The following is a 17,647-nucleotide window of genomic DNA, read 5'->3' on the forward strand; positions in this document are numbered from 1 at the left end:
GTCTGATGTGTCCCTTAGCCAAGCTCTCAGAGATATAATCTTTCATGGCTTGTCTCTCCGGACCCGAAAGATTATATAACCTGTTCTTGGGTAATTTTGCGCCAGGAATAAGGTTAACCGGGCAATCATAAGGACGGTGAGGTGGTAACTTCTGACAACCCTTTTCAGAAAAAACGTCCTCAAAGTCCGACACAAATGTAGGTAGGGTAGCTATGGAGGCGACTAAGCAATTGCTATTTAAGCAATTTTCTCTGCAATGCTCACTCCACTCCAATATCTCCCTGGCCTGCCAATCCACCACTGGATTGTGCGCTACCAACCAAGGAAGGCCCAGCACCACCGGAGTGGGAAGCCCCTCCAGAACATAACATGAAAGCATCTCGTTATGATGGTCCCCTACCCGAAGGTGTAAGTTATGGACAATGTGAGTGAGGTTTCTCTGAGACAGAGGAGCAGAGTCAATAGCGAAAATGGGAATAGGTCTCTGTAGCGTACAGAGAGACAAACCCATAGTGTGGGCAAAATGGGCATCTATCAAATTTACTCCTGCTCCACTGTCTAGGAAGAAAGAAATAGTCTCTGTCTTAACACCAAAAACAATAACCGCTGGCAACACAAATTGCGATGTTCGTATGGAGGAAACATATACCCCCCCGGCTGACATCCTCCACACAGCCTGGGGTTAGTAGTTTTCCGACGGTCTTTTGTTTTTTGAGGAAAGAAGGACAGACATTAATGAAATGACCCCTCTCCCAACAGAAAAAACAAACCCCACGCCTACGTCGAACCTCAGGAGGATGGACCTGACGAGTAGTACCTCCTAGCTGCATAGGCTCGTCTAAGTCTGTACAGACTAACTGCTGCTTGGGAGGGGTTACCAATTGCTCCGGGTTTTTCAATCTGTCCCTAAGACGTCTATCTATTTGGATAGAAAGGGACATAACCGCATCAAGGGAAAAGGGGGTCTCATACAGCGCAAGCGCATCCTTAACCCTTTCGGATAACCCAGAGCAGAACTGACTCCTGAGAGCCGGGTCGTTCCACTGGGTATCCGTACCAATACTCCTCTACTGACCGCTCTCCCTGTAGGAGTCTCCGTAATTTTGATTCAGCCAGTGCGACTCGGTCAGGGTCGTCATATATGAGACCCAAGGCCCCAAAAAATTCATCCACTGACCGGAGAGCCTGGGAATCAGTGGGTAAAGAGAACGCCCAGGATTGCGGGTCCCCCTGCAGCAGGGAAATAACAACCCCCACCCGCTGTTCTTCCTTACCAGAGGCGTAAGGGCGCAGCTTAAAATATAATTTACAGGCCTCACGGAATGTCACAAACTTGTCCCTTCCCCCAGAAAATCTGTCAGGAAGAGCAACCTTGGGTTCCGCAACAACCTGGTTACCTGTAGCAACCTCTGGGCTTGCGGTCTGTTGCAATTGCTGCTGTTGCTGGAGGACCGACGCCTTCAATCCTGCCACCTCCAAAGACAGGCCATGAAATTGGTTTGACAAAGCAGCAATTGGATCCATACTGGATTCTAAGTAGGTAAAATTTTTATTTATTTTTTACCTACACAAAATAAGGGCCAGATATAATGTAATGACCGGCGTCACACAAAGGGAGGGAAAAGGGAGGGCCCTGCCCAAGGGAGAGGGAAAGGTGGTGACCCCTCACTCACCTTGCGGCTGGCACCTGACTGCCCTGGCGTCCCTAAACGGGTTCCTCACCCGTACGCCGATCACGTGCCTAAACCCTGGCTTTCCCTAAGATGAGCCCTAGGTAGTGAACGGGGCGGTGGGATCACTAGTCCGCACCACTGACAGTAAAAGGAAAACACCAAGGAGAGGACAGACAATACAGACAAACATATAATCCCAGGTGGGCGACAACAGCAGACCACAAAGGCCCAACAGGGATCCGGAGGGTAACGTTCTGGAACAACAACCAGGGAACGCAGCAACACAGCTCCAGTGGGTCAGTATAGAAGTCCAGGCAGGAAGCTCTATATCTGGCAACCAGAGAAGTGTGAGAGGGGAATATAAGGAGGTTGGGAGTGCTGGACAAGGAACAGCTGAGGAGAAGGAGCTACGGATCCCTGAGTGAGCCAAAAAGGGTTGCAAAGCAAACCCAGAAAGCTACCATAAAAAAAACAGCCCTATCTTACTATATAGAGTGCTGAGACTTGGTCTAAAACCTTCCCGGACACCTGATGTACCTGTGTTCCAAATTTCGTGATTGTAAATGTGACGGTGCGGATTCCTTTTGCGGACATACACACACACACACATACAGATTCACTCAGCTTTATATATAGCTTTATATATTAGATATATACTGTATATATTAAATTATTTTTGTTTTCATTATTTATATCAATTTTAACATGTCAAATATGGATTTTATTTTAGGAGAATCCACTAGAACAGGGATGCCCAACCTGTGGCCCACCAGCTGTTGTAAAACTACAACTCCCACAATACCCTGCTGTAGACCGACAAATGTAGACTGTCCAGGCATGCTGGTAGTTGTAGTTTTGCAACATCTGGGGGGCCTCAGGTTGGACTTTTGTTATTCGTTATTCCTCTTACGAATATTTGTGTTTTGTCTTCATTTACACAGATCTTAATTGTACTCCAGTGATTTGAATTCTAATTGTGTATTGCACCTCCCATGTATTTCCTCCTTTTGAACATTCCTCTATTTACCATAATTTGAGAGAACTGTGTTGTTCTCAGTGTTTGATGAAGGTAGCACACCTTTGAAATGCTTTTTTACATTTTAAACAATATTGAAACTATTTTTAAACACTATTTTAATTATTGTTTTAAGGAATATATTTCCTACACTACAGCAAGAAAATCCATATTTTTTTTCTCTTTATCTATTAGTATTTATCTCTATCTATAACACAGAAAAATATACTGTACAATGCTAAGATGTCTTTTTTTTTTTGGGTCACCCTTCCACCCACAAAAAATGGAATAACAGTGACCAAAAAGTTGTACATTCATTGTGGTATCAATTAGTGTTGAGCGAAGCATTGAAAGCGGAATTCGGTTTAGGAAAACTTTGATTCTAAACTAATCCAAATTCTTGCGCTCTTCGTGGTAATGAATCAGATAAAAAAATAAAAAAATGGCAGCTGCACATGTCACAAAGCGATATTAAGTCAAGGAACATAAGATCACCCATAATTCTGTGCAGCCAGCCAATCCACACATAGCCATCCCCTTTGATGTCACAGCCCTATAAAACCCTCATCCTGTGCGGTCTCCGCCATTGTCCTGTGAGCTGAGCATAGGGAGCGACATGGCAAGCGCCCATCCAGTCTGCCCCCCTTAGGGGGGCCATCCTAATTTTTTGCTGGCTTTACTTCTTTAAAATCATCCTTCAAAGTCTCCATGTCCTAGAAAAGTCAGCAAGATGCAGAGCGCTGGATGTTCTTGATGACATATTCCCATCGATATTAGATAATGTGGAAAAGGGGGAAAAGCAGATGGCAGAAGAAGGGCTCCCACCTGTAGGGCAGGTGAGCGCGGGTTTGGAGAAGTGGGTATGCCAGAGCTGATTCATATTCTGTGTTTCTGTCATGTAACCTGCAGGAGATTGCAGGCCAGAACAGCAATAATATGCATATTGTCCTGCCACCTAATCAGCCAAACCCCATACCAGCAACAGCCCCTGTTTAAAGGTGCATTAAAGGTTCCACACAGCCATTAACAATGAAGACTGACTATACAGTGCGGTCTTCATTATTAAATTAAAGGCAGCCCTGGGCTTATTGGCTGCGCAGGTCTTTACCGCAGCATGGCCGCAACCCGCCCACAGCATGGCCACTCCATGTGTCTGTACCCTAAAGCACAGAGGCCTGGGTATCCCTGATTTGTGACAAATTAATTAGGAACTAATTGAATTTCTTGGCAAACTTCAGCGAAGTTGCCAAACCAAATTTTTCAAAACTGCGCTCATTTCTAGTATCAATCAAACAAAAGCTCAACCCACTAAATACAAGCCCTAGCACTGTTCAATTGATTGAAAAATAACATTATATGTGTCCGAATATGGAGATGCAAGATTCGTTTTGAAAAAAAAAAACATAATTAGAAAACATATCATAAACTATATAAGTTTAGTATGACATGAATCATAATGATCAGTAGAATAAAGCAGAATAAAGTTAACATGTCATTTTTAACATATGTAAAAACAAAAGCAAAAAAAGCATTCATTTTTTTTATTTTTTTATTTTACTTTCAACAGCCAGTAAGGAACATCACTCAATGTTGTCTGTTCAGAATTGCAATTTATCAAGCAGAAAGGTGGAGGGGCAATGGGACAGAGTTACCAGCATGAAGGGGTAAAGTAATAAAATATAATGAAAACATTTGTTTACTTATTTTTTGGAATGGGAGCCTTTAAGTAAAGGCATATTCATTCTTCCATTTCTTTATACAGCCTGTTTGTATTTTGACTGCCTAGTAGTTCACTAGTAGTTTACTTGAATGGGACTGAGCTGCACATAGGCCATGTGACCGATGAATGTGATGTCCCTGGCCTAGGAAGAGGGTCAGCTCTCCCCCTCACAGCTGGGTGCCAGGAGTCAACCCCCCACCGATCAGATATTGATGACCTATGCTGAGGATTACTGGACTCTCCAGAATCATTCTCAGACTCAAAAAGCCGCTTATCCCCATACGTGTTTCTGAAATCTTCTTTAACCCTAGATAATTTGGCCTTCCTTACTCTGGAACTAATACACTCCTGTTCTTCTATTAAGGTCTTGTGCACATGGCAAAACACGGATCTCGCCGCGTGCATGCCAGCATTTCATTTTTAATTCCTGTAGAAATGTCCTATCCTTGTCCAGAAAACGGATAAGAATAGGACATGTTCTACCTTTTTTGTGTGGCTGCTGAACGAACGTATTGATGCAGTCAGCACACAGTGGGCTTTCCGTATCTTTTAGCGTCCTGACATCATATTTGATACAGGAATCAGAGTGAAAATATATCTACCCAATTTACTAAGTGATGTACAAATATAATTTGATTATTATTTTCAAGCACAAAATAGTTTCTTGAATTTAGGCATACATACAGTACATAAAATAACATTTGTCTATTAAAAAGTATTCTACAAACTTAAAGCACATGATAAAGAGACACTTTAACTAAATGCACACCATGCAATGTCCAATGACATGAAAAAAAAGGCAAAAACATATATATTGGCTGCTTTATAGTCAACTTGGACTTAAAGACATTTATATCCTCAGACAAATTCCCTTGATTTATATGGCTATTAGAAAATAAAATACAAATAACACTGATGCATTTCAATAGAAGTTAAATCTTACCTGAATACCCATTCACACTTTTTTCCAATTTGTAGCCTTGGGGGAAAAAGACCATAAAAACAAGTATAAAAAGTGACTGTAACAGAAGAAGTACCCATGGCAGGCGACCTCTCAGGCTGGCAGAATATCTTGGTGCCATTTTTAGATGCCAAAAGAATAATAAAAAAAGTCTTTTTCTCAGCCTAAGCAGGGACACACACGAGAAGTATGACGCTGATGGGTGTTAACCAAATGATGTGATGACGCCTTATCTCTTGCATGCTGGGGAACTACAAGGGTGCCATACTTTGTCAGCAACTTTGTTTTCAGAACATCTTGGAAGGAAAGATCGGTTGAAGAACTGCCATGTTTACCTAGTGATAGTAGTAGTGTCTTTTATCTTAATTAAGAATTTGCCAAAAATGTCATCAAATGTTTAACATAGGTCAGCACAGAAACTTTCTTGGAAATGTGACCTAAAGGAACATGATCATTGTGAATTTTCACTATTCCCATATAACATTAGTAAAATGAAATGGCTGCTGCAGGTGACCCCCCGTCCGGTGCACAGCAGAGTGAAAAAGTGTACCATAGACAAGAGGAGAAATCCAGCACCCAACTTTTGGTTTGAAATGCATGGACTGGAAATTATGTTTCATTTTATTTATTTTTTATTGTTTTTGTGATGTGTGGCATATGGCCACCAACATAAGGTCTTTGCTGACCAGGGCTTACCAGTCACTTATAAGAGGCACATCCTGGGGAGCTACTATAAGGCTAGGGCTACATGGCGAAATTATTTGGTGCAGGAAACGTTTTCAGCCTCCATTTTGAAATCTACAAAATTTAATTCAGCCAGGGGAGGGCTGGCAGCCTTAGTCCTGGGGGGCAAATCTAGTCAAGTGGCCCATTTTTAGCCCCGCCCATTAATCAAAGCCCCTCCTACATATAATAGGCCACTCCCAACACACACTGTACAGCTGACATTCTATAGTTGAGGCCTGTCTACACATCATACGGAGAGGGAGGTCTGTCCTGGCTGCACTGCCTGCTTATATAACAAGTTACAGCCAGGAAGCTCCTCCGCTCTCCTCCCTCCCCAGATCCTGCTCGAGGCCTGTGGTTCCCCCCACCATCTGCCACCCGCCCGTGGCCTGCTGCCCCCTTTCGCCATCCTCACTCAGCTCTGAATCCTCCTTCTGCAAATGGCAGGAGGAGCCAGAGCATCTCCTCTCCTACATAGCGCCACATACCTCTTACATCCAGTGATGTCACCTTTGTTGTAGACGTTCTCTTTCCTCATCTTCTCAACTCAGACCAGTCTGCCATGATGATTTTTCAGCCATCTCCCGTCTCTGCAGAGATTGAGAAACAGACATTAGTTTCCTGCCACCCCCAATACTATACTGCAGAAACAGTCCCCCTGGAAATACTACTACCACACAGATAGTGCCCCCAATACTGTACCCGCTATGCCCCCAATACTATACTGCAGAAACAGTCCCCCTGGAAATACTACTACCACACAGATAGTGCCCCCAATACTGTACCCGCTATGCCCCCAATACTATACTGCAGAAACAGTCCCCCTGGAAATACTACTACCACACAGATAGTGCCCCCAATACTGTACCCGCTATGCCCCCAATACTATACTGCAGAAACAGTACCCCTGGGAATACTACTACCACACAGATAGTGCCCCCTTAAACAATTATTGGCACACAGTGCTCTAAAAAATAACTGCGCCCAGACACTAATAGTATAAACATAATGTCCCCCAAAAATAATTGTGCTAAGCTGATACTATGCCAGGGTGCCCCCAAAGTAACAGTGCTCCCCAAAATCCCACCAATAGAAATAATTCTCTGCCAGAGCACACTTAGTAGTAATAATGCCCCTATAGTGCCCTAGTAATCATGTTCTTCATAGCCCCCAGTAGTAGTAAAGCTCCCCATAATACCCCCTAGTAGTACTAATTTTCCCTATAATATGACAGTACATGAAATACCCCCGCTTAGTGCCCGCAGTTGAGCTAATGTCCCCATAATGTATGCCAGTATAAAATACCCCTATATAGTGCCCCAGTAAATGCCCTCATACTGCTCCTCTCCCCCTTCCCCATAGTGTCCCCCATAATATGCCAGTAAAAAAAATGCCCCTTAGTGCCCCCAGCAGATGCCCCTATAGTGCTCCTCTCCCCCACAATGTGCCAGTAAAAAAATGCCCCTTCTTAGTGCCACCATATGCCCCAATAGTGCTCCACTCCCCCATAGTGCCACTCTCCCCTATAGTGCCTCCCATAATGTGCCAGTAAAAAATGCCCCCTTAGTGCCACCAAATGCCATAGTGCCCCCCATAATGTTTCAATACAAAAGGCCCCTTTAGAGCCCCCACTTCCCCATAGTGCCCCCAAATAATGCCCCTATAGTAACACCAGATGCCCCATAGTGCTGCTCTCCCCTATAGTGCCCGCCAGAATGTGCCAATAATAATTTAAAAAAAAGTCCCTTTAGAGCCCCCAGATACCCCTATAGTGCTCCTCTCCCCCATGGTGCCCCCCCATAATGTGCCAGTAAGAAATGCCCCCATAGTGCCAGCTCCTCCAAAAGTGCCAGCTCCCCCCCATAGTGCCAGCTCCCCCCATAGTGCCATCCCCCCATAGTGCCAGCCCCCCATAGTGCCAGCCCTCCCCCCATAGTGCCAGCCCCCCCATAGTGCCAGCTCCCCCCCATAGTGCCAGCCCCCTTATAGTGCCAGCCCCCCCATAGTGCCAGCCCCCCATAGTGTCAGCTCCCCCTATAGTGTCAGCTCCCCCCATAGTGCTAGCTCCCCCCATAGTGCTAGCTCCCCCCATAGTGCCAGCCCCCCCTATAGTCTCAGCCCCCCCATAGTGCCAACCCCCCCATAGTGTCAGCTCCCCCTATAGTGCAAGCCCCCCCATAGTGCCAGCTCCCCCGCAAAGAAGAAAAAAAAACAACAACTAATACCTCCATCAGCAGCGATGCAAGCCTCTTCCGGCCTGTGTCCCTGCTGTGTGTGTGCTGCCCGGCTCAGGCGTCGCGATGATAATGACATCATCGCGCTGCCTGAGCCGGCCTATCAGAAGAACAGGGGAGGGACACACCTCTCCCTCCCCTGCCCCACAGCACACAGCACGGCCGAAATTACATCCAGGGCCGCGCCGCCTGTGGTGATCGGCGGTGCGGCCCTGAAGAATAAAAAATAAAACGTCTGTTTATTTAGGGCGGCCTGGGGGGCAATTGCCTCCCTGCCCCCTGGCCCAGCCCGTCCCTAAATTCAGCTCAGGTTTTTCCAAAGGGAAGGGGGCCATGTGATTGCATTTGGGGTTCAGCATTTCCTGCCTTTTGAGACCACGTATTTTTGTCATTTAAATCGTATATTTACCGTATATGTGGAGGTGTATAAACTCAAATCTAAATGTGCCTTGATTACCATCCATAGGCAGCATTTAGGTGCACCTGTGAGGCCTGCAACATATCAGCCAGCCATGGGTGGGACTCTAAGCTTCCTACCTCTTCCCATTGTAAGTGTGGCTGGTCACACTGGAGGGAACTGGGAGCTGTTTGCTGTGAGTCGGACCTTAAGCTGCTGTAATTTGCCCACTGGCTCCTGGTACTATCCATACAGTACAGGTAGGTTTAGCGTTAGGTCCGGTGCCACTTGAGAAACCTTGGCGTGGTGTGCGGGCTCAGGTATGTCCTTAAAGGGAGTCTTTCACGCTGATTGACCCTATTAACCTATTAACAGACTTATGTCCACGGCATCCCCCCTATTAAAACTGTTCTTACCATATGTTGCTTGCTATCATCGTTCCTCCGAAAAACACTTTTATTCCGTATGCAAATTAGGCTGTGAAGGTGCCCAGGGGCGGCCTTACAACGTAATCCTTGCGCATGCGCCGATGACCGTGAAATCGTCGCGTGCGCATTGAATGACCACAGTCTGGCCGGAGCATCACAGTTTACTGTGCGAATGCGCTGGCCCTGGCCTAACTTACGTTCTTGCCGTTATCACAGCGCATCACGGCGTAAGTTAGGCCGGGGCCGGCGCATGCGCACGGTAAACTGTGATGCCCCGGCCAGACTGTGGTCATTTAATGCGCACGTGCCGATTTCGTGGTCATCGGCGCATGCGCAGGAATACGGACGGGAGGAGGGAGGTTAGAGCAGAGACTAGGGGCGGGCAGACGCGGTGGAGGGGGAGTGGATTGGTATGAAAATGACCCAGGGGCCTGGGCACCGGCCGTTGTAAGACCACCCCTGGGCACCTTCACAGCCTAATTTGCATACGGAATAAAAGTGTTTTTCGGAGGAACGATGATAGCAAGCAACATATGGTAAGAACAGTTTTAATAGGGGGGATGCCGTGGACATAAGTCTGTTAATAGGTTAATAGGGTCAATCAGCGTGAAAGACTCCCTTTAATATAAGGATATACTGGCTAAAGTCTCATTTTTAATATCAGTGTGAGGGTTTAGTCAGATGTTACTGTTTGCATCCACCACAGTAGTGCCCCTAATCTTATAACTATTTATTCCAATAATGTTTCCTCCACCAAATAATGACGCCTCTCTCCCAGTTAGTAATTTAACACTTTTGGAGTCAATTTTATACAAATTAGGGAGAGAGTTCACATTATTGTTATGTTTCTGTACTTCTGATCCGTCAGAAGAACAGAAAATAATGGATCCTGTAAAAAAGACATCCCATTGCATCCGTTTTAGTCATTTACATCACATATTCTTTTTTTTAAGATGTAGAAAAACCAATCCATGTAGTACTTTTTTCTGTCTTAAAAACTGATCGTTTTTTTTTTTGTTTTGTTTTTTTGCAGGATCCATTATTTTCTGTTCTTCTGACAGATCAGAAGAACGGAAACATAATTGTGATGTGAACGCCCCCATACACCAGTTAGGCTGAGTTCACATCACCATTTAGCTTTCTGTTCTTCTGATCCATCAGAAGAACAGGAAAAACAAAGCAGATCCGTTTTTTTGAGTTTACTGTACTATGAAAAATAACTGATTTCTAACAATCTTTCTTCAACAGTCCCGAGGAATGCTTGTATTTTTTATAATGCCCGGAGAGCCCCTTAGCTGTAAATCATTTATTTGTATTGAGCTCCCCCTAGTGGCAGCTGATGGAAAATAACAGGAGAAGCATTTCAGTGCTGGGACCTCCTTTCCCCCAGGCCCAATAGCAGTCTCATTGTCTGCCTCTATGGTAGCTAGGCCACTGCTGAGCAATGTCAAAAACTGAAATAACTTGAAATCTTCTACATAAATTGACATGCTGCAGATTTAAAATCCACATCACAGGTCAGTTTTTGCTGCTATTTTTTTTCATCGTGAGGGTACTGTAATTATTGCACCTGCAATTCTGTGAAACAAAATCCAGTTTATCCACCATGGGACTGTCACCGCCAGATCTCTGAGAAGTTCTGACAGACGTTTTTCAGTACCTCCTGCATGATGTTCTTTTGGTTTCGTTTTGACATCTCTTCTCCCTCTTCCAGCTGTCGTCTATTAGCAGTGATTGCCTCCCGTTATATCCCCTTCCATACTGCCTCACTTTGCGGTTTATACTACTTCCTGGATTGTGCTCATTGCTAGAAGTTTGCTACTGCTGGTTTCTCAGATAAGTTTATCCCTTTATTTGTGTTTTCCTGTTGGCTTGATTCTAGGTGACCCTGACTCCCTCCGTATTTAGTGCAGGGAGCCGGTGGTCGTGTCCTCTCACTATTATAGGGTTTTCAGGTGTCACTCAGTCTAGGTACGTGGACATGCAACTTTTTATCACAGAGATCTTTGCATGGGCTGAGCAGTCAGGGAGAGCTATAGGGCTTTAATAGGGCTCACCCTTTTGTTCCTTAGTTTGGGATCAAGTCAGTCAGATCTTTATTTTTTACTTCTTGTTTTCTGCAACACCATCCATGACAGGCACCCAGGCTCAGACTAGCCCACAGGGGAACAGGTGAATCCACTGGGGTGCCCCTGAGGAAGGTGGGCCCCCTGTCCTCCACCCACATGACACAGTGGCACATGACACAGTAGACTGACTGTGTAGTGTCCCACTAGGTAAATGTTGGCACTACACAAGGGTCAATTGGGCCACGTTGTTCCCCACCTTTTGTGGAACAGGTTTATTGTATTTTATATGGTATTTTTAATGTGTATTTTACTATTATCTCCTGTGCCAGGCCTGTTAGGGGTAGCTCCTCCTCCTAGACAGTAGAGGGAGCTAGGGAACCCCCTAGTACAGTGGTGGCAAACCTATGGCATGAGTGCCAGAGGCGGCACTCTGAGGCCTCTCTGTGGGCACCCGCACCCTGGATAAAGTCTATGGTCTACCAATATGCCTTAGACTTCTCCTTCCATTTATCAGCGCAGGGCGCACTATGAACAGCACAGGGAGGCCACTGAATGTAGGCAGGCTATTATAGCTAAATGATAAAGTACATGGGAGATATACTATACTGGTATTCAGGGTAAATTGAAGTGTTGGCACTTTGCGATAAATAAGTGGGTTTTGGGATACAGTTTAGGCACTCGGTCTCTAAAAGGTTCGCCATCACTGCCCTAGTATATATAGTCAGGTCCAGTTCAGGAGAGGGGGGAGTTGAGTGTGTAGTTAGAAGCCAGTGGACACTTTAGCTAGAGGTTAGCTGAGGTGCAGCTTCTAACAGGCAGCTAGATAGTCCAGGGTTCTAGCGTGCATCCAGGGGAAGAGTTTGCCTCCTGAAGTTCCCTTAAAAGTACAGTGCAGAGCCAAGTTTATTTCCAGCCAAACAGAGAGCTGAAGGGCAGAAGGATATTCTACAGCAAGGAGACATAACTGAGAGGAAGATTTCCCTAACCAAGGATAAAGCCAGCAATAGGGCATACGGGCCTTGGAGAAAGCCAGACAGGAACTGAGGAAAATACAGCCTGATCTGTAAGTGTTATTCCCTCTGAGTATCTTGCAAGGACTTTGCCTGCCGTTTATATAAAGCCTGCCTGTCACAACCTTTATACATGTGGAACTAACTAAAGACTGTAAATAGTTGAACTGTTCAGTAAAAGAAAGTTCTGGTTCACTGCAACGTGTGTTCCTCAATTATTCCTACAACAAATCGGTGTGCCACTGTTACCAGCACTGGCGTCACGAACTTAAAGAGATCTTGCCACCAGCACACTAAACTTGCAACACCCAGGGCACCTCACCTATCACCCGGCCTGGTCCCTATACATAGAGAGTGCCCCAGAGGATCCATGTGCCAGCCTCTCCATCATTGCTGTACGCCTGCCCAGGGTATATAAAAACCGTGAGTAGCAATAGCAACCCTCGGTCTGTTAACTGCCCCTGTGACTGGCGTACTGCAACTGCACTAAACATAGGCAGAATACAGAATCTCAGCTAGCCTATGTTCACATAAAAACTGGGTGAATTACTTAAAAAAACTACCCGGTTTATTATTATAGATGTATCCGATGGCTAAGATGTCTTCTAGGTACAGAGGCAGGCTAGCCAGTATCCTCTTTCCTCAAGGAGCTGCCTTCTCAAGGTTACCGCCAGGACCCCTATAATCAACCATGTGGGAGCAAATAATATTTGCATGTAGCTTTAAAGAAGGTCCCCGGAATGAACTTTAATAAGTGGGGAGATACGTGTGATATGGAAGGGAGCTATTGGCCTGTTGAGGTGCAACGGTGATGCCCTCATTTCACCAAACAGCTAATTTGTATAATACAAACTAGGAAACCATGATACAAGTTTATTTGTTTTATTACTCAGGTACATGGTGACATAAGCTTTTCAAAGAGAATTTCCAGCTTCTTTCTAACCTGTAAAGAAGCTCCTGAATGTCCCCTAATGGTTGAAAGAATATTATCCTTCTCTTTGCACCTTGATTCCTTCCTTTGTCCCCGAAGACAGGCCCGGAGAACGTGTCAGTGACAAATGCAGAATGATGTCAGTAACAGTTCTATTTATTCTCTGTCATACAGGGCCTTATATACTTTCAAGCATACATACAAGAATAGCTGCAGCTCTCATTACAATAATTACAGTTCCTTATACAGACAGGCAGCTCTTGTTATAATAATGCTGACAAGAAACTTTTCCTTTATACAGACAGGAGGTAAATGTATATATAGTCACCCTTCAATATGATGTCACCCAACCTCCTGTCCTTCATACAGATTATACAGCTAATTCTGTTTAACCCTTCAGTGGTGGCTGTACATATCTGTATGCAATAAGCTCCAGAGCTCCCCATAGTGGTGGTTGTATATATCTGTATGTGGTACCCTCCTGAGCTCCCTCTAGTGGTGGCTGTATATATCTGTATGCAGTACGCTCCTGAGCTCCACTTAGTGGTGGTTGCATATATCTATATGTAAGCAGCTGCAGAGCTCCCCATAGTGGTGGTTGTATATATCTGTATACGGTATGCTCCTGGTGGCTGTATATACAGTATCTCACAAAAGTGAGTACACCCCTCACATTTTTGCAAATATTTTATTATATCTTTTTATGGCACAACACTGAAGATCTGACACTTTGATACAATGTAAAGTAGTCAGTGTACAGCTTGCATAACAGTGTAAATTTGGTGTGCTCTCAAAATACCTCAGCACACAGCCATTAATGTCTAAACCACTGGCAACAAAATTGAGTACACCCCTAAGTGAAAATGGCCAAATTGTGCCCAAAGTGTCAATATTTTGTGTGGCCACCATTATTTTCCAGCACTGCCTTAACTCTCTTGGGCATGGAGTGCACTAGAGCTTCACAGGTTGCCACTGGAATCCTCTTCCACTTCTCCATGATGATATCACGGAGTTGGTGAATGTTAGAGACCTTGCGCTCCTCCACCTTCCATTTGAGGATGCCCCACAGATGCTCAATAAGGTTTAGGTCTGGAGACATGCTTGGTCAGTCCAGCACCTTTACCCTCAGTTTCTTTAGCAAGGCAGTCGTCATCTTGTAGGTATGTTTTGGGTCATTATCATGTTGGAATACTGCCCCGCGTCCCAGTTTCTAAAGGAAGGACATCATGCTCGGCTTTAGTATGTCCCAGTACATCTGGCATTCATGGTTTTATCAATGAACTGTAGCTCCCTGCAGCCAGCAACACTCATGCAGCCCCAAAAAATGACACTCCCACCACCATGCTTGACTGTAGGAAAGGCAGACTTGTCTTTGTACTCCTCACCTGGTTGCCGCCACAGACGCTTGACACCATCTGAACCAAATAAGTTTATCTTGGTCTCATCAGATCATAGGTCATGGTTCCAGTAATCCATGTCCTTAGTCTGCTTGTCTTCTGGCTTTCTTGTGCATCATCTTTAGAAGAGGCTTCCTTCTGGGATGACAGCCATGCAAACCACTTTGATGCACTGTGCAGTGTATGGTCTGAGCACTGACAGACTGACCCCCCACCCCTTTAACCTCTTCAGCAACGCTTGCAGGACTCATACATCTATTTTGAAAAGACAACATCTGGATATTACGCTAAGCACGTGCACTCAACTACTTTGTTCTGAATGGAATCTGTCTTGTTAAACTGGTCTTGACCACTGTGCTGCAGCTCAGTTTCAGGGTGTTAGCAATCTTCTTATAGACTAGGCCATCTTTATGTACAGCTACAATTCTTTTTTTCAGATCCTCAGAGAGTTCTTTGCCATGATGTGTCATGTTGAATTTCCAGTAACCAGTGTGAGAGTGATAACATCAAATTTAAACATATTTACAAATGGTCACATGGACCAATAGTTGTCTCTAGATTTACACGTGTGAATATTACTTAATATAAAACATAACGTTTATTGTCTTTGGATAAAACGCTGTACTGGACTTACACTTTAAAATTGTCAGCTATGTCTGCGATCTTTTTACTTGAACTGTAATCCTCCTTGTAGCGCTACAGGGTTGCTTGAGGTTCAATTGTCCACCCTGCCTCGCTATTTCTTCTCCTCTTTACTTGGCGTGACCTCACTAGCAGACTGCCCGAACCCATGAGGACGCTAAGTGTCTGGCGAAACATTGTCGGGGGGCAGAGCGAATTAGTGCGTGTGTTTTAGACAGCTAATGTCTGCAGCCAACAACCAGCGATCTATACACAGTGCTAGATAGACAGAGAGGCCCGCCTTAGAGAGTGTTCCCCTCAGACTGCTAGCCGTTACACACTGTGAACACAGCAGTGGTAGTATCAGTTTACAGCACTTACTATAGTAAAGAGGAGAAGAGATAGCGAGGCAGGGTAGACAATTGAACCTCCAGCCACCCTGTAGCGCTACAAGGAGGATTACAGTTCAAGTAAAAAGACCGCAGATATAGCTGACAATTTTAAAGTGTGAGTCCAGTACAACGTTTTATCAAAAGACAATAAACGTTATGTTTTATATTAAGTAATATTCACACGTAAATGTAAATCTAGAGACAACTATTGGTCCATGTGACCATTTGTTAATATGTTTAGAGTATTGTGTCTCAACACGTTGTGATGGGTCAGTTCTGAATACTAAATAACACCAAATTTAACACACTTGCTCCCCATTCATACCTGAGATCTTGTAACACTAATGAGTCACATAACACCGGGGAGGGAAAATGGCTAATCGGGCACAATTTGGCTATTTTCTCTTAGGGGTGTACTCACTTTTGTTGCCAACGGTTTAGACATTAATGGCTGTGTGTTAAGTTATTTTGAGAGCACACCAAATATACACTGTTATACAAGCTGTACACTGACTACTTTACATTGTATCAAAGTGTCAGATCTTCAGTGTTGTCCTATGAAAAGATATAATAAAATATTTACAAAAATGTGAGGAGTGTACTCACTTTTGTTAGATACTGTATATCTGTATGCAGTACGCTCCTGAGCTCCGCTTAGCGGTGGTTGTATATATCTGTGTACAGTACGCTCCTCAGCTCCCTCTAGTGGTGGCTGTATATATCTGTATGCAGTGTGATCCTGTAAGCCCCCAAGTGGTGGCTGTATATATCTGTATGCAGTATGCTCCTGAGCTCCGCATAGTGGTGGCTGCATATATCTGTATGCAATAGGCTCCAGAGATACCCATAGTGGTGACTGCATATATTTGTATGCAAAAAGCGCCAGAGCTCCCTCTAGTGGTGGCTGTATATATCTGTATGCAATAGGCTCCCTAGTTCCCCTAGTGGTGACTGCATATATTTATATTTAATAAGCGCCACAGCTCCCTATAGTGGTGGCTGTATATATCTGTATGCAGTACGCTCCTGAGCTCCACTTAGTGGTGGTTGTATATATTTTTATGCAATAAGCTCCAGAGCTCCCCCATAGTGGTGGCTGTATAAATCTGTGTACAGTTCTCACGGTCTCTACTGGGACAGGGGTCAGAAGATCTAGGAGACTGGCTGCACGTGAGGAGAGCTGACACACTCTCTGCTTTCATTCTTTTGTGTTATTGCTGGGTATGACCACACCTCTGGTCTCAGGTGTAGCTTAAGTGGTAATTCCTACTCCTCTATTTAGTCTGACCTCATCCATCATGCTATGCGGTTGAAAGCTCCTTTTGCTGTGGAAGCACTGGTGTTGGTTCTCCTCTGAGTTCCTGCTCGTCCACATACTTCGGAGTTAAAGGGCTTCTGTCACCCCACTAAAGTATTTTTTATTTTATTTTTTGGCTACTTATAATCCCTATACTGCGATATATCAATCTATAATGCTATTACTCATTTTGGTTTAGTAGTTAATTCAAAAAACAGACTTTTATAATATGCAAATTACCTGTCTACCAGCAAGTAGGGCGGCTACTTGCTGGTAGCAGCCACATCCTCCTTTCATAAAGACGCCCCCTCCTCATGTTGATTGACAGGGCCAGCGAGCACGCTCGTCCTCTGCTGGCCCTGTCTGCATTCAAAATCTGGCGCCTGCGCCGTACCTGTCTTCAGTCGGCGCAGGTGCACTGAGAGAAGGACGCTCCCTCGGCCGCTCCATCCTCAATGCGCCTGCGCCGATGACGTCACATCTACACCCGGCGCAGGCGCACTGAGGAAGGAGCGGCCGAGCGAGCGTCCTCCTCTCAGTGCGCCTGCACCGACTGAAGACAGGTACGGCGCATGCACCAGATTTTGAATGCAGACAGGGCCAGCAGAGGAGGAGAGCGCTCGCTGGCCCTGTCAATCAACATGAGGAGGGGGCGTCTTTATGAAAGGAGGATGCAGCTGCTACCAGCAAGTAGCCGCCCTACTTGCTGGTAGACAGGTAATTTGCATATTATAAAAGTCTGTTTATTTAATTAACTACTGAACCAAAATGAGTAA

General features: G+C 44.9%; 1 protein-coding gene across 1 annotated transcript in view; it reads right to left on the bottom strand.

Annotated features, from left to right (window-relative positions):
• Positions 1 to 5,536, bottom strand: part of LOC122932481 (RH-like protein) — a 55,029-nt gene extending 49,493 nt beyond the window's left edge. Inside the window, exon 1 of the mRNA XM_044286914.1 lies at positions 5,352 to 5,536. Coding sequence (XP_044142849.1) covers positions 5,352 to 5,490 — 139 coding nt within the window. The 5' untranslated portion in view covers positions 5,491 to 5,536. The remainder of the gene's footprint in view (positions 1 to 5,351) is intronic.
• Positions 5,537 to 17,647: the final 12,111 nt, after the last annotated feature.

The sequence above is a fragment of the Bufo gargarizans genome, chromosome 3, assembly GCF_014858855.1.
Source record: "Bufo gargarizans isolate SCDJY-AF-19 chromosome 3, ASM1485885v1, whole genome shotgun sequence".
In the NCBI taxonomy this organism is placed as follows: domain Eukaryota; kingdom Metazoa; phylum Chordata; class Amphibia; order Anura; family Bufonidae; genus Bufo; species Bufo gargarizans.